This window comes from Sciurus carolinensis, chromosome 1 (genome assembly GCF_902686445.1).
Source record: "Sciurus carolinensis chromosome 1, mSciCar1.2, whole genome shotgun sequence".
Classification (NCBI taxonomy): domain Eukaryota; kingdom Metazoa; phylum Chordata; class Mammalia; order Rodentia; family Sciuridae; genus Sciurus; species Sciurus carolinensis.
In genome coordinates this window covers 200,379,417-200,400,056 of record NC_062213.1, presented here as the reverse complement: position 1 = coordinate 200,400,056, position 20,640 = coordinate 200,379,417, and the positions used below count along the sequence as shown (strand labels likewise).

General features: G+C 45.2%; 1 protein-coding gene across 8 annotated transcripts in view; it reads left to right on the top strand.

The window, feature by feature from the left end:
- The window catches only part of Vps13d (vacuolar protein sorting 13 homolog D), a 243,477-nt gene that overhangs the window by 164,653 nt on the left and 58,184 nt on the right, over nucleotides 1-20,640 (top strand). For all 8 annotated transcript variants that reach the window (XM_047517550.1, XM_047517527.1, XM_047517519.1 and 5 more), the window contains 2 exons: nucleotides 2,207-2,341; nucleotides 3,431-3,598. In XM_047517550.1, the coding sequence (XP_047373506.1) occupies nucleotides 2,207-2,341; nucleotides 3,431-3,598 (303 nt within the window). The remainder of the gene's footprint in view (nucleotides 1-2,206; nucleotides 2,342-3,430; nucleotides 3,599-20,640) is intronic.

Sequence of the window (20,640 nt, the reverse complement as noted above, 5' to 3'; positions counted from 1 at the left end):
AAGATGCCAAGAACCTGTGGCCATTTCCAGTCTACCACAGGTACCTAAGAGCACACCAAACAAAAGACATACAGGGCTTCACCCAGACAGTGAGGAACACTGGTGAGTGAGACGAAGACCTGCGGAGATGAAGGGCGGCCTCATGTTGATGCACTAGAAGGTTCCATGTGGCAGAGTTGGCAGTTCTTCAGGGTCATCTATAGGTTCAGTGCAGTCTGGATGAAAATTTGAGCATTTTTTTGGTAGCAAAACAGACTTGTTCTAAAATTTATATATAATCAAAAACTGCAAAGAGTTGCCAAGGTAGTTCCAAAGAAAAAGAATGAAGTTCTTTTCCACTACTTGATTTTAAGACTTATTACAAAACTACCTTATTTAAGACAGTGTGGTATTGGTAGAAAGCAGAGCAAAGTGAAGCAGAAGAGAACCCAGAGGTGGTACATAAAGATAGCCACTTGGCTCCCGACAACGTCTGCAGTGTAATGCAGTAGAAAAGGAAGCGTTTTCCATTATTTGTCAGTTAGACATGTATCTGAAAAAGCGAATACTGAGCTTCATCTCACTCCATATATCCAAATCAAGCTAGGTCGGTTGTAGATGTAAGCACGAAGAGTGAAACAGCCAAATGCCATGGGTGAATGCGTGGGAATGTCTCTGACATTGGGCCAGGTAATGATTTCTGAACCGGGACACAGATTCACATAAAGGAAAAGGCTAATAGGACGGATTTCTTTTAAAATTAAGTATGTCTGATGGTTTTTGTTTGTTTGTTTGTTTTAGGGAAGAAGCCCAGGGGCGCTTTACCACTGAGCTGTATCCCCAGCCCTTTTTATTGTTATGTTTTTAAATGTTGAGACAGGGTCTCACTAATTTGCCCAGGCTGACCTTGAACTTGCCGTGCTTCTGCCTCAGCCTCTCAAAGTCACTGGGATTATAGGCACACGCCACTGTGCCCTGTGCAGAACATCTGTTTTTTCACAAAGCTGTCTATATCAAGTGTCGATGCGGATGTAGAATAACAGGAAACCTTGTGGACTGCTGGAGGGAGCAAACATTTTTTGGTCCCGTTGTGAAACTCCTCTGCAGCACACACTGAGGCTGAAGCAGGCCTGCTTCATGACCCAGCCTCCCACTCCCAGGTGTATAACCAAGAAAATACTCAAGATGTACACTGAGTGCTGGGGATACAGCTCAGTTGGTAGAGTGCTTGCCTCGCATGCACAAGGCCCTGAGTTCAATCCCCAGCACCACAAACAAAAACAAACAAAAAGACGTGCCCTGAAAGACGAGTCTGAGAGTGTTCATGGCAGCAGCATTCTTGACGGCCAAAGATTAGAAATGACCTGAATTTTCATCAACAGTAATGATTAAATAAATTGAGTTTTATTTGTACAATGAAGTATTGTATAGCAACAAAAATTCATAAAGTGCAACAATATACAGCCACGTAGTGAATTGCACATATATAATGTCTATAAGAAGCACATAAAGTACATGCTGATGATTCCATTTACAGAAAATGCAGAGCAGGAAAACCTGTCTGTGGTGCTCGGGTCCTAAGGGAGCAGCAGCGACTAGGAGCCTGCAGGGGGGAAGGGCTTGCTTCCACACTGGGGCCATACTCTCCTTTCTGACCTGGACCTTACGTTCACTTCAAGAAAAATCAGTGATCATTGGATTAGTTTCTTTTCTGTGTGCGCGGTGTGCCTTTTTTAAAAAAATTTAATTAGAGCCTTTTAATTATACATAGTAGTTGAGTTCCTCCTGTGGTGTACTTAGGATAAAGACTAAAACGTGACAAATACATAGATTCTCTACAGATCAAATGGAATTTATGCTCTGAAGCCAATAAGTATTCATTTCTGTGTGATATATGTGACTTTGGGTAATACATGTGTAGGTATATTTTTCCCTTAATATCTTACTATGTTAGTACAGGGGAAATCCCTATTTATAAATATTAATTCCTGGGCCGGGGGTATAGGTAAGTGGTAGAACAGTTGCCTGGTCGGCCCTGGCCCTGGGCTCTGGTAGTAGGCACAAGGTACAAGGCCCACAGCACCACAAATATATATGCATGCACATGTATAAGTATTGAAGCTGCGACTCCTATTGGAAAGTTAAGATTTGCAGCTTCGTGGAACCCAGAATGATCGTACCCTGGAAGGATGGCTAAAGCACATCATTTCCTTTTGTCCCTAACTAGGCCCTTAAAAGTACCTTGGGATTCCCGCTGATTCGATTTGAAGATGCCGTGATTAATCTAGACCCCTTCACTCGGGTACATCCCTACGAGACCAAGGAGTTCATCATCAACGACATCCTCAAGCATTTCCAGGAGGTGAGCTCTGGGGAGGTGCTCAGGGGCTTGATAGGTGGACTGCTTCGTAGGGTTGTTTGGGAATTTGGGTAACTAAGACACGACTATGGAGAACCTAGTCAGACACTTCAGACCTGCCGTGTTGTGCATCAGGCCATGTCCCATGAAGCCCATATATGTCAGGAAATTCTTTCAACCACGTTTGTCTCCTGAGCCATTTGTCTTATCCTCAGAGCTGGTCTTAGGACCTTCCACTAGGTCAGTCACAACTCTTGGTGGTATCGTTGCTGCTTTAGTAAAGACAGAATACTGTGCACTCTCTTTACCAGCAGGTGCCTACTTTCAACAGCCACACCAGCGTCCTGAGAGCCTGTGAAGTCCTGCTCTTGAGGTCAACTCAATAAACCTCTTTTTTTTTTTTTTTTATCAAGTTGGACATTTTCCATTTTGTGTTTATTATCCAGACTACACAGACCAAAATATAAATCCAAGGCATACTCTTCGATGAATAGATAGTCAAGATCATACCAAATTTATCAGCTTTCAGAGTTAAAATATATCCCATGCTTGCTTCCTTTCTGCTTCTCCCATTTCCTTCCTTGGCTTTCCTTTTGGTAACAGTTCCTTCTGACTATAAGCAGGGGCTGCAGCAGATGTCACTGGAACCTGGGTTAGGCCGTAGGCGATAACCAGAGTGGAGAGTTGCTTTGTAAGCTTGCGCATGCCCTCTTCATGCCCCACCCTCCACAGCTGGCCTTCCTGCTCTTGGGCTCGTAGGGAGGGTGAGGAGAAGAGTGGGCACCTGTGTGCTGAACAGCACCCATGAAGGGTCTTCCTGTGTCACAGCTGTTTTGTTCTTTAACTGGGTTTGAAGAGTATTTCTAAGTGTATTGAAAACAATCTCTGGCACATATGTATTGGGAGACATTTGGGTGGAGCCTGTGAGAGGATGGGAGATTCTTTTGCAGTTGATGAAGATTAGAAGGTAATTGTTGGTAGTGACAAGAAGGGAGGGCAAGGTAGATTTCTGAGCTCTTCACTGGACACGCCACTACCTGCGATGGTAAGCTGGTTCTGATTTGACTTTTCTCTTCCTGCTCCACTTGACAGGAACTCCTCAGCCAGGCAGCTCGAATCCTGGGATCGGTGGATTTTCTTGGCAACCCCATGGGGCTTTTGAATGATGTTTCTGAAGGAGTTACTGGACTGATAAAGTACGGAAACGTTGGGGGCCTTATCAGAAATGTCACACATGGGGTGTCGAACTCTGCTGCCAAGGTGAGGAAATGGAGTGAAGTGCATCGTGAGTAACCTCCTGCTTCTCCACACCACTGTCATCTTTTCAATAGTCGATAGGCCATGGGAAGCTATATTCATGGCCTTTTCTTCCTTGCCCTTGTGCCTTTCTTTTCCCTCCCCTTCAGTGACTTGTCACCAAGACCAGTGAGCATGCCTCCCAAGCCTCTCCTCCTTCCCCTCCGTTTCCAATGCCTCAGGCCAGGCTCTGGGCATCTCCCTGGGGACCCTGCACTAGCATCCCGACCCCTGCACTTCCCTGCATCAGTCACAGCACCACCAGAATTAACTGGCTTTTTAAAACATGAAATTGGATCATGCATAAAATCTGCCAGCTAATCCCCACAGCTTACAGGGAAAGTCCAGCTGAAATATCGCCTTCTGCACTGGCATGGCCCTACACGTCATCTGAATCCAGCAGCAGAAGGACAGTGGGATAATTGTCCTGTGTCTGGCCACCTCGTTGACCCTTTCTGTTCACCGGCGTCTTATTTGGTGGATATTTCATTAGTCTGCAGTTGGTTTTCCAGCAGGAGTCGATTTTATGTGTGAAGTTGGAGAAGGTCAAGGTAGTGGAGATTAGTTACTGTCTAAACTGATGAAAGGCTTCCAGAGAACTCCGCTTCCTTCCCCTGCAGTTCGACAAACTTTGCATGTAGAGATTGGTTTTCGTGAATGAACCAGGCTTGAGAAGTGCCTGTGTGCTCTGCTTATGGATCACAGAGCAACCACAGGGCGAGGTCACGTGTGCACTGTGCTGCCTCGTTAGGTTACAGTGGCGAGGCTGCAGGAGACTTCCGTGGTACTTCACAGGTTATCGTGCCGAGCAGGTTAAGAAAATGGAGTTGAATAGCAGTTCTTCATCACATGGCATTCTCATCAATGTGCAAAAGTTGAGGATTCCTTCCTTTTTCCAAACTGTCATCTGGAGATGGTCATTCTTTTGACACACGAGTTTCTTCAAGGCTGTAGTGTTATTGAACCAGACTATAAGCATGCTGTTCATCTTGTGGTTCAGAATAGGAAGCTGCATTCACTTTTAGAAAGAGGGTGAAGGGTAGAAGCACAAGAGGCTTTCCAGAACACATTTTGGAAACAGTCTTGGATGCAAAGTCTAAACACATGCACAGTTTTCCTCAAATTGTTTCCTATGTTGCCCTGGGACATTTACCCCCCCGTGGCAAGAAGCCATGGTGGCCGCAGAGATTCTTGCTCTTCTCTCAGGTACTGGACTTATGTCAACAGATGTACTGAAGTATGTCATTGTTAACTGTGCAGAGTAAAGATGTTATTAATTTTATGAACTGTCGCGTGGTAGTTCACATAGGAACTCTCTCCCATTGTGAAATGCCTTTGGTTTTGTTCTCCTGGGTGCCTGTGCAGTTGAAGGGTGAAGGTCTACCCAGAGGCCCTGCTCCCCCGGCATAGAGAGGTGCCCGCCTCACGAGCTTATTGTGAGAGAGATGAGCTAGGATGTGATGAAATATGGAAAAATACAGATGAGGAGAAATGGTTTGTCACTTCATCTGCAGCATTTGCATCAAGACTTGGGCCCCCAAAACGTTAGCGCCCTCAAAACAAAAGCCAGTGCATTGCATCACACTACAGAGGAAGGGCTCACAGCCACTGAGAGCAGGGGAGTCGTGCTGCACTTGAGCCAGTTCAGCTGTTAGGAAACCTCTAACCTAACCCTCCAGACGAGAATGAAGACTCGGTTCACTCACCTGTGACTTCTGGACAGGTGAAACCCTTACGGATTTCTGCAGCATTTCCCTGCCACATCCTCGTGAAGAGGACTAGTCTCTTCTTTATCTTCCTTTGTTTCCTGGTTCTTCTTTTTCCCCTAGAAACTGTTTCTGAAGCTTAACTTAAGCAGAATCAAAGGGCAGAGTCTTTCCTGTCTGTAACCTCACCCAGATCTGAGGAAGACGTGCTGGCAGGGATAGGGCCTCATGTTGAATATTGTGCTCTCTGTCGTCATTGGATTTGAATAAGGGGCTTTCCAGGACCTGAGTCCTCTCATATGGGAACTTTGTTCCCATTTGGTTGGGGTCCTTCATCAAAAATTTGTCTGACTTTTAGTAAGCTAATTGGTATTGGAGGCAACAGGCTACTCCTGATGAGAATTGCTATATAATTTATTTTGATAGCAAGAACCATGATTTGTTATAAAAATTAGTCCATATATCTCTAAGATGAGAAAGCAAAGAAACTTGAAATAACTGCTTCATATTTTAAATAGTAAATCCAAATGCTGAATCTATCAATTAAAAACCCATTCATTGAGATTATATTTGATTCTGGGCATGCAGTTGGGCTAAAAGAAAACTCTCTGTTTTCTTATAGTTTTGTGGGTTGAAATCAGACCTTTGATGCTGCTTTCGGAGAATGTTTTGTTTGCTTCTCTGGATGTACAAGGGGAGTTTAAGGAAGCACACAGGGCCACAATCATCAGCCTGTGGGAATACTCCTTGCAGGAATGCCTGAGCTCCAGTGATTAAAGGGGCAGTCAAATTGAATTGTTACGTTGTGTATTGTACAAATATGTAACAACAGATCCCACCGTTACCTACAAGTACAGGGCACCCATAAAAAGTGGGGGGAAATAAATAACATAAGGGGCAAGGAAGCCATCCCATCCTACTTTGCTGTGGGGACCAAAGGGCTTTCACCTGACTCAAGGGGCTCTAAGTAGAGAAACTCCACAGCTCCTCAAGTTGTTGAGTATGGCATGTGTTTGTGTTTCTGGGTTGAAGGCCTCAAGTGTTCATTAGCTTCTCAGGTTCCTGCTTCCAGAAGACCCGAGGCCATCATTGTAGGCATTGGGTTGTGTATTGGGGGAACTTGGGACTGGTAGTCTGGATGCTCTGCCATTCCTGCCTCTTTTCATCTGTCAGTCTTGAAGGTTCATCTTGTTTTTTAAATCTATGAAAAAGTGATGGAAATTCCTCCCACCCCACTAGTCTGAGAAGCCCAGGAGATGACATAGGTGAAAAGTCCGTGGGAAGTTAGAAGGGTATTTACTCTGTCGCCTACGAGGGCAGCAGACCTACAGCCTTATTCCTCTGGAGAGATGAGGATTATTCACAACAAGAATTTCAATTTCAGGTTTATAGTGTATCCACTTTTGGAATTTTTGATTTCCTTTCTGCTATTTTATTTAACTCTGGCCTCATGGAAATAACCTGTGCCCTTCTGTTCCCGTTATTTCTCTTTGCCTTTCCTTCTTACTCGCCTGGCCCCCAGAAATCAGTTTATGGACTCAGATCTGGGGAGAGATGACTTAGGAATTAACCACCAGCTGCAAGCGTCTGTCCCACGAGTCCCCTGCCTGGGTCTTGGCAAAGTGTTCTGGCCCTCAGTGGAACCTCAGAGGTCAGTTCTCACTCCTGAGACCACGCAGGACAATTGCCTTGGAACCCTTTGCAGGAGTGTGACTTCTCTAGGAACAGGACAGCACTGAGTGTTCCAGTCACTTCAGAGGAGCAGGATCCTTTCTGCAGCTTGAATCACAGCAAGCCAGCCTTCTTCTGCCCGTGTCACATGAACATCTGCAAGGGCCTCCAACTCCTTTCAAAGCCAGGGAATTGGGAGACCCCTAAACTGAACACATTACTCTCTCATGCAGACTCTGACTTCACTTATATCCATGAGTGATGATTTAATACGCATTACATACAAATAATATTGCATAATTATTTTCACATACATACAGGAAAATTGTATAGCTGTTGTCAAAAATAAAAAAATCAAACTTTGGATCTAGGAAAGTTCACTATTAACAGCGGGGCCAGGGGTTCTATTCTCGTCCCTGCCCTGTGGAAGCTGGGCGTTTACTGGGCACAGCTGTCATCTGCTCTTCCTAAGCGACCTTTTCTTCCATCAAGGGTCAGGAGCACTTCTGCTAACCACTGATGGGACCTCTGCTCTGTTCTGTCCTTTCCCGTCTTTGTTCAAGTCAGTATGGTATGCTTTTGATCCCGGGTCCCTTGTTGATCCCAGGTACGTTAACTCTATGTTCATAAATGCAGCTATTTTAATAATTTTCCGTTTTTAACTTGCATTACTTTCATTGTGGTCAGTTGTTCATGGAAATTAGAATCCCTTGTTCCTTATTGCTACAAGTCAGTCTTACTAGTAACTTTTGCATTTAGAGGTTTATGTCTTTCTCTTTTGCTCTGTCGTCTATTTCTATAAGCCCAGAGTTTCCAGTGCTTACTTTGTAGTTTCAAATTTTTGTTAGGGTGATGTGATTTTTCTGTTAGTTTTTAGCTAATATGTTTTATTCCATGTTGTTTTAGCCATTGCTTTATTGTTTTAAGTCAGTTTTGTTGTTATGAATTGGATAAAGCACTAATAGATCTGTAGCATTTCTGAATGCCAGTAGCACTGGCAGGAAAAGCAGGGTTAGAACCCTATGCTGCATTTTGGCACAGGTACTTGTTTATAAACAATTATCCCTTATTTTTATTGGTGCATTATATTATACAACAATGGTAGGACTCGTTGTTACATATTTGTATATGCACACAATATGACAATAGAATTTGTTTAGTATCATTCCCCAGTATTTACCCTTTGCCTCCCATATTCCCTCCCCCAATTCCTTTCCTCGACCCCAACCCACTTTTTCTTTTATTTTTTCCTCTCTAGCTTCCACATATCCAAGAAAATATGACCCTCAACTTTGAGTTTGTCTTATTTCACTTAACATAATGCTCTCAAGTTTTATTCATTTTCCTACAAATAACTAACAATTTCATCTTTCTTTATGGATGAATAAAACTCCATGGTGTGTGTGTGTACGTACACATACATATACACTACATTTTCTTTATCCATCATCATTGACAGGCACCTAGACGGGTTGCATGGTTTGGCAATTGTGAATTGCACGACTGTGAACGTGGATGTGCATGGATTGCTGTAGCATGCTGACTCTCATTCTTTAGGATAAGTACTGAGGAGTGGTCTAACTGTTCTTACGGTGGTTCCATGCCTCATCTTTTGAGAAACCTCCATACTGATTTCCATAGTGGTTGTAATTTAGAGTCCCTCCAGCAGAGTACCAGTGTTCCTTTTTCTCTATATCCTCTCCAGCATTTATTGTTTGTATTTTTTTAAAAAATATTTTTAGTGTGGGTGGACACAATACCTTTATTTTATTTTTTTTATGTGGTGCTGAGGATCCAGTCCAGTGCCTCACATGTGCTAGGCAAGTGCTCCACCACTGAGCCACAACCCTGGCTCTTATTGTTTGTATTCTTGATGGTTGCCATTCTAACTGGAGGGAGATAAAATCTCAATAGTTTTGATTTGAATTTCTCTAATTGCTAAAGATGTTGAACATTTTTTCATGTGTTTGTTGACCATTTGTCTGACTTTTTTGGAGAAGCGTATGTTTTAATTCATTTGCCCATTTATTGATTCTTTGGGTTTTGGGTGATAAGTCTTTTGAGTTCTTTATATATTCTAGGTTTTAATCCTGTCAGAAGAATAGCTAGCAAAGATTTTCTCTCTTTCTTAATTGTTTTCTTTGCTGTGCAGTTAATTTGATTTTAACTATTTGTTAATTCTTGATATTATTTTCTGAGCTTCGGGAGACCTATTGAGGAACCATTGCTTGCCTCTGTATGTTGGAGTGTTGACCCTACATTTTCTTCTAGGAGTTGCATAGTTTCTGGTCTGATACTTAGGTCTTTGATCTATTTTTAGTTGACTTTAGTGTAGGATGAGAAATAAGAATATAGTCTCAATCTTCTACATACGGACAGCCAGTTTTCCCAGCACTGATTGTTGAACAGGCTGTCTTTTCTCCATGTTTTTGATGCCTTTGTCAAGGATCAGATGACTGTATCTAGGTTTTTTTTCCTGTGTCTTCTGTTCTTTTTCATTGGTCTATGTGTCGGTTTTTATGCCAGTACCATGCAGTTGGTGGGATTTGTTTTTTCAGTTTGGGTTTTTTTTAATTGTTTTTTGTTTGGGCGGTTTTTTTTATTGTTGTTGTTTTTTGTTTTTTGCCAGGGATTGAACCTAGGGGTGCTCAACCACTGAGCCACATCCCCAGCCCTTTTTATTTTTTGAGAATAGGTCTTACTCAGTTGCCCCTAGGGTCTTGCTATAAGTTGCTGAGGCAGGTCTTGAACTTGCAACCCTCTTGCCTCGGGCTCCTAAGCTGCTGGGATTACAGGGGTGCACCACAGCCCCTAGCTCCATGTAGTTTACGTTATTATGACTCTGCGGTAGTTTGAAGTTGGGTATCATGAAGCTTTCAGCATTGCATATTTGGCTTATAATTTCTTTTGGGTATTCTGGGACTTCTATTCTTCCAAATGAATTTTGGGATCATTTTTTTTTTTAGTTCTGTGAAGTATGCCATTGGTATTTTGATGGGAATTGCATTGGATCTGTATATGGCTTTAGGTAATATGGCCATCTTTAAAAAAATTTTTTTTAATTGCAGATGGACACATTACCTTGATTTTATTTATTTATTCATTTATTCATTTATCGTTTATTTTTTTTTTTATTATGTGATGCTGAGGATCAAAGCCAGTGCCTTACATGTGCTTGTCAAGTGCTCTACCACTGAGCCACAAGCCCAGCTCAATATGGCCATCTTAACAATATTAATTCTGCCTATCCATGAACATGGGAGGTCTTTCCATCTTCTAGGGTCTTCTTCAGTTTCTTTCTTTAGTGTTCTATAGAGGTCTTTTATCTCCTTGGTTAGATTTATTGTGTTATTTTTGTTTGTTTAGAGCATTATGAATAGGAGTGTTTTCCTGATTTTCTCCTCAGCAGATTCATTATTAATGTGTAGGAAAGCTGTTGTTTTTTGTAACCTGCTACTTTGCTGAATTTGTTCCTGAGTTCTAACAGTCTTCTGGTGCAGATTTTCAGGTCTTGTAAGTGTAGAATCATATTATCAGCAAACAATGATCATTTGACTTCTTTCTTTCCTATTTTTATTCCCTTTATTTTCTTCTTTTGCCTAATTGCTGTGACTAGAATTTTAGCACTATATTGAACAGGAATTATGAGAGTGAACTTCCTTGTGTTCTGTATTTTAGAGGAAATGCTTTCAGTTTTTCCCTGTTCACTATGATGTTGGCTTTGGGTTTTTCAGCTATAGTCTTTATGATGATTGAGATAGGGTCCGTCTGTCCCTAGTTTCTTCAGTGTTTTTATCATGAATGGTGCTGAATTTTGTCAAAGGCTTGCTCTGCATCTGTTGAGATCTCTGACTTTTTGCCTTAATTTTATTATGTGGTAAATTGCATTTATTGCTTTGTGTATGTTATACTTGTTTATGAACATTTATGGGAAGCGGAAGCCTTCTGCTCACCAGGCCTGGGGATAGGCCTTCACATACATTGTTTGGTGCATGTTAATTTCTGTTGTTCAATAAGAAGTGAGACTTAGAGAAGTTAAATAGCAGCAGTTCAAGGTCACACAACAAGAAATGATAGGGTGGATTTTATCTAAGTACAGCTAATTCTAAAGGCTTTAATTTTTTTCCTCCTACTGATATATTTCCTTTTGCGTCTAAGGCTTTTCCATGCACTTCAGAGAATACAAAGTACTAATTATGCCTAACTTTCCACAGGAAGCTTATTACTTGACATTCCTTTGTTTGCCTGGTAGGTGGTGTGCAATATTACTGTCCTGGACCCAAAGCGAACCCTCAGGGAATGGTGGTGGCTGTGGTATTGGGTTGCCAAGACCATCACTGTCCCCCTAGGGGCCTTTGTACCTGCAAATATGATTTTACTCATATGATATTATTTGGTCATCAGGATAACCTGCCGCGGTTAGACATTATGAGCCCGGATATATCCATGAGGAAACCAAAGCCCAGAGGGGCGACTTGCCTGAGGGAACAGTGGCTGCAGAGCCAGACCTGACCTCTCAGGACTGCCGCCTCAGCTCCCAGTTTTGATCACACTCTGGAGATCCACCTACTGAAAGGTGTATCTAGACATGCCCCCTTGTTACATGTGTTAACAAGTAAAAGCAAGAAAGGGACGAACAAAAGGAAACCAAGCAAAGTGCCCTGCCTGGTTTCAGCATGAATTTTTATGGGTTTTAGGAGAAATACAAGCAAGCAGGAAAGAGGGAGAGAGAGCCACTCGACTTTGTACACACTGCAGTGGACACTAGCTGGGCCTTCAGATCGTTCTGTTCCTTTCTGTCCTCTACTTGGACTGCGGTGTGCAGAGGAGCTGCTTCTCTTCCAAGAGAAGCCTCCATGGCCCCTTATCCCACAAAACCAGATCGGGACATAGCAGCAATCCAGTGAGAATTGATGTTCCTGCCCCTTGATGGAGAGGTTCTCTGCCAGCCCCGCCACCAGCCAGCCTCCTGTCACATGCACTGTGACTCCATCTGCCTTTTGTTTAAGAAACAGCATTTGTTTGCAGGCAGCGTGTTTATAAGGCTCAGACAAGGCGAAAAGCTGTGTTTATTCAAGGCAGAAGCTTCACCTCTGCACAGAGGACTGTAGTGCGTGCCTACATGGATTATGAAGGGGAAAGGCAACTTACGACACAAACCTGTTTTTGTCATCATGTCTGACTGCTCCGTTTTATAGTTGAGCTGATTGTACCCATAATAGCTTTTCCATGAACCTATAAGCAAGGATAGGTGAATGTCTTCCTGTAAGCACTGGGGTTCCAGTGTGTTTGGATTGGCACACAGTTTCAACTTAAATGAAAGTCACTGCAGACGGTGATCTATTCCTTAGAGAATGTAGGGTTTCTATTTTCAAAAAGACTTTGATCCTAAATAGGTCACCTGAGGGATTTCTTTTCCAGCCAAGAGGAGATACGTTTACGTTGTATGGAGAGAAATGACTCAGATATTCAGCATCAGAGTTTTTGTTTTATTTTCCTCTAATAACCTTGAAGACTAAAATGATGCCCTTAGTCTGAATTCTGTAGGCAGATTTTAGATGCTGAACGAACCATCCTAGTAGCATAGGCAGATCTCGGGCTCCACGGGCGTGGGATGTGTGCTCTGGGGTGGGGTGGAGCCGTGACCCGAGGCTCGCGTGCCTGGCGGCAACCCTGCTTGTGAAGGAGTGCATGGGCGGGATCGGCTCTCCCCTCTTCCTCCCAGTCCAGCAGCCCGGTGGTCTGACACAGAGGGACACCTGCCACAGTTGACAAGCTTCGGAGGTTGAAAAGGTTCAAACCTTGTCTTCATTCCTAACTCTAGTTTGGTTAAGGACAAGGTCCCAATGTCGCCGTCTTGGAGCTCAGTGTGTCATGTTCCAGAGGACTCACTTCACGTCCCCAAACTGCAATCCATGTGGCGGAAACAATGTGAGACTGAAAAAGGCAGAGGATAGTTGTGCCTCCCAGAAAGTAGTGGTTTTTCTATCCATGTGTCAACTTGGTTAGAAAAGAAGAATATAATCAAGTTTCTTAAAATGACTGGATCCCCTCAGGCTTAGTGATTTTTTTTTTTTTTCTTTTCAATATTCTTTGTATCAGTATCTGACCTTCCCTGAAATATTGTGGCAGACTTAAGGTGAGATGAACTGTAATTCTTTTTGGTACTGGGTATTAACCCAGGGACACTTAACCACTGAGCCACATCCCCAGCCCTTTTTATTTTTTATTTTGAGATAGGGTTCACAAAGTTGCTTAGGGCCTTGCTAAGTTGCTGAGGCTGGCTTTGAACTTGCGATCCTCCTGCCTCAGCCTCCTGAGCCATGTAATTCATATTTATAGATATCCAAACAGATGAAATTCTAATGCTTGGCAGTAAAAGTTCAAGACACTCACTCTGTTTGGAAGGTTCTGTTTTCCTTTATTTCTCTCCCCTATAATTGTCCTCTCTAAAAGCGTCTCTCCAGTTTGAAGAAAAGCTAATATGTTCTTAGGAGAAAGAAGGAATTTCTTGGTCAAGATCATGCTTGAAAACTAGAAAGAGATGTGAAGAATGCAGCCATCATGTATTCACTACCCCAAGTCACCCGTGGGGCTGAGGACTTCACATGTCCTGCCTCATTTAATTTTCACATGTGCCCTATAAGGAAGGAAATATTGTCCTCACTTCACAGGTGAGAAAAATGAGACTCAGAATGGTCGGTGACCTTAGCTAAAGTTTACTAATGAGTGACTGCTGGAGCCAGGAGTTGCACAGAAAGCTGGAGATAGGCCGCTGCTGTGGTTTTCCTCTAGAACCATGAGTCTCTCAGACCCACACTAGTGTCGAAGCTAAAACGCAAGCAATTGGAACATCATTTAAAAGTGGAGTTTTCAGCTGGGATGTTGATGCACATCTCCTAGCGACTCCAGAGTATGAGGCAGGATCGCAAGTTTGAGGCCAGCAGGCTCTGTCTCAAAAAATAAAGAGGTCCCCCCGGGAAGTAGCTCAGTGATAGAGAGTCCCTGGGTTTGACCTCCAGTACTTGAAAAATAATATTTTTTTCCCATTTAATATCTAACTTTAACTCTTGTTTTGAGCCTTGGGATTTTCCAGCTGTAATTTCTACTATTTCTGAATTAACTTCTTCTATCTGGGAATCTCTGATCTGATGTAAAAGTGTTGAAACAGGCGAAAAGGGTTGGAAGAGTTTTCTTCCTCTAAATAGAGAATGTTTGCCTCAAAAGCAGGTAAGTGACAGCACTCTCCCCCAAGCGGATGTGCTGGTACGGGGTTCATTCCACTTCAGACCACGTGGCATCTGTAGCCCCCAAGCCTTCGTCCCACTCTGCTGCCAGCAGACCAGAGCTGTGGACCATGATCGTCAGACCACTTCCTGGTGGCCAGCTTCCCTGGAGCGTCTGTGCTGAGTTGGAATTTCACTAAGCCATTTCCTGAACTTCACTCCTTTAAGCACTTTTAAGCAATTAGGACATCTTGTTAAAATAGTACTCTTTAGGGTGCAGAGCAGAAAATCTGAAACTAAGGAGAGTTGTATTTCCCACTGTCAATTAATGGCAGAAAATAAACTCATTCTCCTCAACTTCCATTCCTTTCCTCACCACTTAGTCTCTCATTTAGCTTTTCAAACTTGTAGACATGTTCTGTTTCTGAATTCTGTGAGCTAATTGACTTTTAAACACTTAGTGATACTGTCACTTGAATTAAGAAGCCAGACGAAGACTGTTTGTTGGGAATAAAGCTGGTCCGAGAGTTTCATGGTTATTTCCATTGACCTGTTCTGTGGCTTATTTCATGGAAGAAAGGAGAAATGTGATTAACTTATTAAAGTTTAATGATTCCTAATTAGAGCATTAATAAGAATACCACTTTATATTTGTCTTAACTGTTAGTGTTGATGAAGCATTTGACTTTTTTTTTTAATTGGGAGTGAACCCAGCGGTACTCCACCAGTGAGCTACATTCCCAGACCTTTTTAATTTTTTGAGATAGGGTCCTCTATGTTGCTGAGGCTGACCTCAAACTTGTGATCCTCCTATCTCAGCTTCCTGCATCATCTTTGATCCTTTTTATAAGCCTGAAGCCAGGCAGATGGATTATAGTTGCTGCTGCTACTGCTTTAACCACACCAGCTTACAGGTGAAGAGACTGAGAGCCAGTGGAAGAAAGGAGCTTGTTCAAGATGGCCTCACAGGAACAGGTAGAGCTTTGGACACTTCCTTGTAGGCCTCCTGACCTCTAGGACATAATTGGACGTCACTTCTGGACTCTCACCTGCTGCTGTAGATGCAGAAGTGATCTCCATGTTGGAGTTTTCTGCCATCACCAAGTTCTTCCCTGCAGAGTAGGTTTCAGAGAGCAGAGGTAGAGAAACAGCTTTCCATCTTGGAGACTTACAGAATCATGTATTAACCGTGGTTTTATATGTGAGCTCTTTGGGAATTATGTATTTGGGAGCTCACAAAGAAACAAAATGGATGATGAGAATAATTCTTGGAGTAGAACTTTTGTGGAGTGGAGGATGGGAGGGAGACAATTCCAGGCTTACGTGAGGATATTACATTAAGTCCTTTCTACAATGTTGAGGTAGGGGTGTCCGCCACAAGAGAGCCCAAGAACAAGGAAGAAAAGGGCAGACACTTCCAGAAGGCTAACAGATTGGCCTTCGCCTGCCTTTCCTCATGACGCCATGTCCCTGCTAGCTTGTAGGGGCCCCGTGTGTCCTGAAGGGGTGATGTCGGTGCATGTGGGCCATGGAGAAGAGCAGACTGCACCAGCCTCCCCCCTGGGCAGAGGGGAGACATGGTGTCTTTTCCCCTCTCTGTTCAACACCAGTGGGAAAACCCTCTTGAGTCGTTTCCAAGAACAAGGAAATGTTCTAGCTAGGCTGCGGAAGGTGGAGATAAGCTCAGATGTAGGAGGTGGCTGGGGGAGGGCGGTGGCGGAGCCGGCTCCAGGCCACGTGCTTGCTGCTGCCGCCCCCCCAACTCCCGCACTCCTGCTCAGAATCTTGCTTCTCTTGGGGTGTCCCTTACTCTTCGCTGGCCAGCCTCCCCGAGTTTGTGCGGTTCAGTCCAAATGCCATGTGCCACGTAAGAGCATTGTCTCTCCCTCCTGGGTTCCCGTGACCTGTTGTGCATGTGGTATAGCAGCGACTGAGGTCTGCCTTGGGCGCGCAGGTCCAGCATCTGTCGGCAAACACAGGGCACTGCCACTCAAGGGCTGGGTGCCCTCCAGATGCTTAGGAAAAGAAGTCGTTGATTGTCGTGCCGTGTGGGGAGATGAGCAGTAGAGGGGCAGACAGGCAGGTGGCCCTGACACTCAGAAGCAAGCCTTGCCCAGGACTCCGCACGGTCCCCAGCGGCTCCCTGGGAGAGGTGCAGTGGGGCCAAAGGGTGAGGACGCTTTATTCTGTCCCTCAAGGGTGAGCTCTTCCTCTGAAGAAATGTGGAATGGTCCTGTTCCTTCATTCACTTGCATCCCTGAGTAGACAGAAAACTCCTGAAGGGAGAAAACTGTATCTGAAATTTTTTGCCAGTTTCCCCAGGACTAACTATAGGTATTTGCTGTGAGAAAAATGAAAGTACCCATTTTGAACGCACACACCTGTAATCCCAGCCACTAGATAGTTCAAGGCCAGCCTTATAAATTTTATTTTGAGACAGGGCAACTTGGTAAGGCCCTGTGTCAAAATAAAATTTAAAAGACTGGAGATGTAGCTGAGTGATAGAGCACCCTGGGTTCAAGCCTTAGTACCACCAGGAAAGAGAGAGAGAGAGAGAGAGAGAGAGAATGAAGTGATGCAGGTTGTACCCATGCAGCCTCTTACCTGGCTCAGCATTTTTCACATGGTATATGCTTAACACATAGTTACTAAGTAAATGAAATATCTACTCGATTTTTTATTGTATGTTTTCTATTTTGATATGAAATAAACAGACTTCAGAAAAGATTACTTACAACTCTCTCCCTAAAGATCGTATCTGTAAACTGATTGGTAGCCAAAGTCATGCTAGGCTCATACAGGTAGGGAAGGATATTGGCTTTCAGGGATTCTTTTCTCCTCCTCCCTCCAGCCAGTCGTTGCAGCCGCACTGGAGTAGGGCAGGTGCTCATCAGGCACTGCCCTGGAGCTGACCAGGCCAGCCTGGCCCAGCCTAAGGCAGCAGGAGCCCTGTGAGACAGCAGGAGGGGAAAGAGAGGCAAACCCGTCCCTCTGAATCTAATGAATTAAAATAATATTTATGGGAAATATGTGTTGGCTTTATTAGAGGAAAATGTTTAAGTAAACATTTCCTGCAAGCTCTTAAATTTATATAATAAAACATTAGTTTGGAGGCATTAACTTTCAGTGCTTTCACTGAAATGAAAATTAAACAGAACACACTTCCAAAAACAGCCCCTTGTTTCAGTTTTGTTGCCGTGGTAATGTTCAGAGCAGGAGATTGTGGCCACTGGGGACTTGGAAGTGGGCGAGAATCATGCCACAGTTATAAAAGAAGAGGCGCTAATGGCTCCTCGTAGCTTGATGGAGATGTCGCCTTCACGTTGGCTCCGTTTGATCTTCACAAACGCACACACTGCAGAGGGAAGCCGCTGAGTCACAGGCAGGCCATTGGCTTCTGGGGGCCAGCACCAGCTCACAGAGGAGGAGGAGAGCAGGCTCCTCTGCAGCCCCAGCTCTTTCCCAAAGACCACGCTCCATTCTGGAAGCACCTTCCTCTGCAGCAGCTGCGGCTCTGTCATGTCCGTAGGATCATGACCTTGCATCATCCCTGTGAGGCCAGCAGGGCAAGTGTGACCAGTACTTCCCTCCTAGTGTGGCAAAGTCAGTCATGCAGGTTAAATGGTTTTGCGAGATCGGGCGGTTGGTTGACCAGGCCTTACAACTCCAAGCTCACTATCATCCTGCTAGACTGAGCCTCTGAGAAGAGGTGACCTCCCAGAAAGCTACACTGTCCTTGCAGCCATGCTGGGCCATGTGACTGGGTGACAGGCTCTAAAATCTCAGCAGCCCACACAGCTCTCCAGTCACCCTGTCACCAAGAAGCAGAGCAACAGAGCCACAGAGATGTGAGCAGCCCATTTCCAGGGATGTCACCAGCCTGCTTGAATCTTGAGTCCTGTGGCCCAAGCAGGTGAAGGGTATGGACTGCTCCAGAATGAGCGCCCAGTACCGGACTAGCAGGACAACCAGAGGCACCTCAGTGGCTAAGTTACATGACAGACAAAGGTCTTGGAACTACAGAGAGGAAGACGGTGCCACTAGGTTCTCTGTAGAGGGTGACACAGAACAGCGGACCAGAAAGAGCCAGCCTCTGCCGACTGATGACACGGGTCATGCCCCTCCTCAACTGTCTCAAACCTCAAACTTTCAAACCTGGCAAAATCAGCTCTTCCCACTTTTGGGCCCTTGACTACACAATCTCTGATCCTTTTGTAGAAACTCTTAGGATAGCAGACTTGGGGAAGAACGTTAGGCCAGCCCTTGGCCCCCTCAAATTATGCTGGAGAAATCAAGACCCAGTGAGGGTCTCAGTGCTGTTTAGTCACTAGGCCAGTTTTAAAACATAGCCCTTCTGGCCTCAGAGCCAGCGTTCGGCTGCCTGCTTCCGGCCCTTTAAAAGTGAGGGAGAGAAAAGTGGTGAGCCTGGCCCGACACTGCGTTTGTGCAGCGTTCTTTGTGTGGATCTGGTTGTTGTGTATGTCTGTCTCTCAGGCCAGATTGAGTTCCTGGAGGACAAGGGATTGAAGTCCTGTGCCTCGGGGGTTTTCCCAAGGATTCTCGTGCTGAGCCCATCTGTCTTGGGTGAAGGTCAGCTCACCTGCATGGGACGGGAACATGGCTCCTTTGAAGCACCTGATGTCACTAGTCTTTCAGTGGATGTCACCCAGCCAGTACTCATCAAAATTCATCCCTCCTGAGCAAAACAAGACTTCCCTCCCCTAAAACCCAGCTATACTTTGATGTAGAGTGCAGTCCCAGGCTGAAGCAGAGATAAAACTTCCATAGACACACAACTTTGATGCCAAAACTCACATGACTTTGTTGGTTAAGATGAATTCTAAAACTTTCTCTAAATGTTCATGTGTTTTTCTGTATTTTCTTATTATAATTGTTGTCATTGGTTCCTGCCGGTCTGTGTGAGGGAAGAGAGAATCTTCAGTACTGATCTAACCCTGGAAGAAATGGCTGCTTGCCGTTCGTTGCTCTCTGTGCACACGGCAGCTGTGATCGCGTTCCGCTGCCCACTGCCTGGCCTGCCTGGAAGGACTTGGGGTTCTGTGCTTGGTGATAAGAACACCGTGGTCTGAACCTTGTGGCTTTTCCGAGAAGGAAATCCCTGTGCTGCTCTGGCTCTTGCAGACACTGACTTCCGGTCCCAGCAAGAAAGGGGATGGGGTCTGCGCAGTGGGTTTCTTTCAGCTGGTCCCCAATTCTGCCCTGGTGGAGGCAGAGGCCTCCAGACGGCTCAGGCCTGTCTGTGCAGGTGCCAGGTGTGGGGCGGAGCCAGCCAGCAGGTGTGGATGTTCCCTCCTGCTCATGTCCCCACGCGTGGGGCCTGGCGGAGGCCCGTCCCTGTCGGCTGGCTCCTGGTGGCGCCGTCCTCCCTGGAGCATGCACCGAAACCTTTGCATTGTGTTGTTTTACCTTAATCTGGAACACTCTCCCCAAGAGAAGACCGAATGGGGGCCTGGCCCGCCCCGCCCAGGCAGGACCAGCACAGCCCCTGGTTGAGCCTCACGTGAGCCTCCTGTCCGCCTCCACGCCGGAAGCCCCAGGGCGCCTTCCACAGCTGAGGGGTTCTGTCAGAGCGAGATTGCAAAGAGTTAACACTTTTGCTTTTTCGGAAAGTTATCTGTGAAGAGTATTAGTTGTTTAATAAAGCGTGCCTGCCCTCCCGGTGAACCCGCCAGTGACTCCGCAGCTGGGGTCATTCCAAGTTCACGCGGTGGACTTTTGACTGCCTTCTGTGTCTGTGAAAACAGCCGGCAGCTCCTGCGGGGATCATTCATGGGGCCTGTAACACAAAACTATTGCCAACGGGCACCTGCTGGGCGGCTTCCCAGGAGGGCTGGGAGGGAAGATACCACACTCCTCAGGCATCTGTGGAGATAAGAGCAGCGGGGGCTCCTGGGATCCCGCTAATCAGGCCGCGGCCTGAGGCAGGATGTGTGAGGAAGCCAGCTCCCCATCCATGTGTGCTCATTAAAGGCCTTGGACAAAGAGGAGTAGGAAAAGTGTGTGTGTGTGTGTGTGTGTGTAGGAGGAGGAGGAAGGAAGGAGGTTTGGAGTACATTCTCTAAATTTCCAGCACATTCTTATTTCTCAAAGCAGAACAAAACAAACTAAGGAATCTCAGCCTTTGGTTACTTCTAATCTTTAATTATCATTCATTCTGCCCGACAGTATATTGGCTTTAATAGCTTTTTTAAATGAAAGTTCATGTACCATCAAGGACACACCTTTCCCAGGAAGCGTCCTGTTCCGGAGGTGCTCTGGGGCATCTGAACGTGGCACGTCTGCCCGCTTTGGCCCGCCCAGACAGTCCGCGCGGGCTGTGCTCCGCTTTTCCCCTTACCTGCCGGCTGCAGAGGTCGCGTGTGGAGCAGGGGGCAGCCACGAG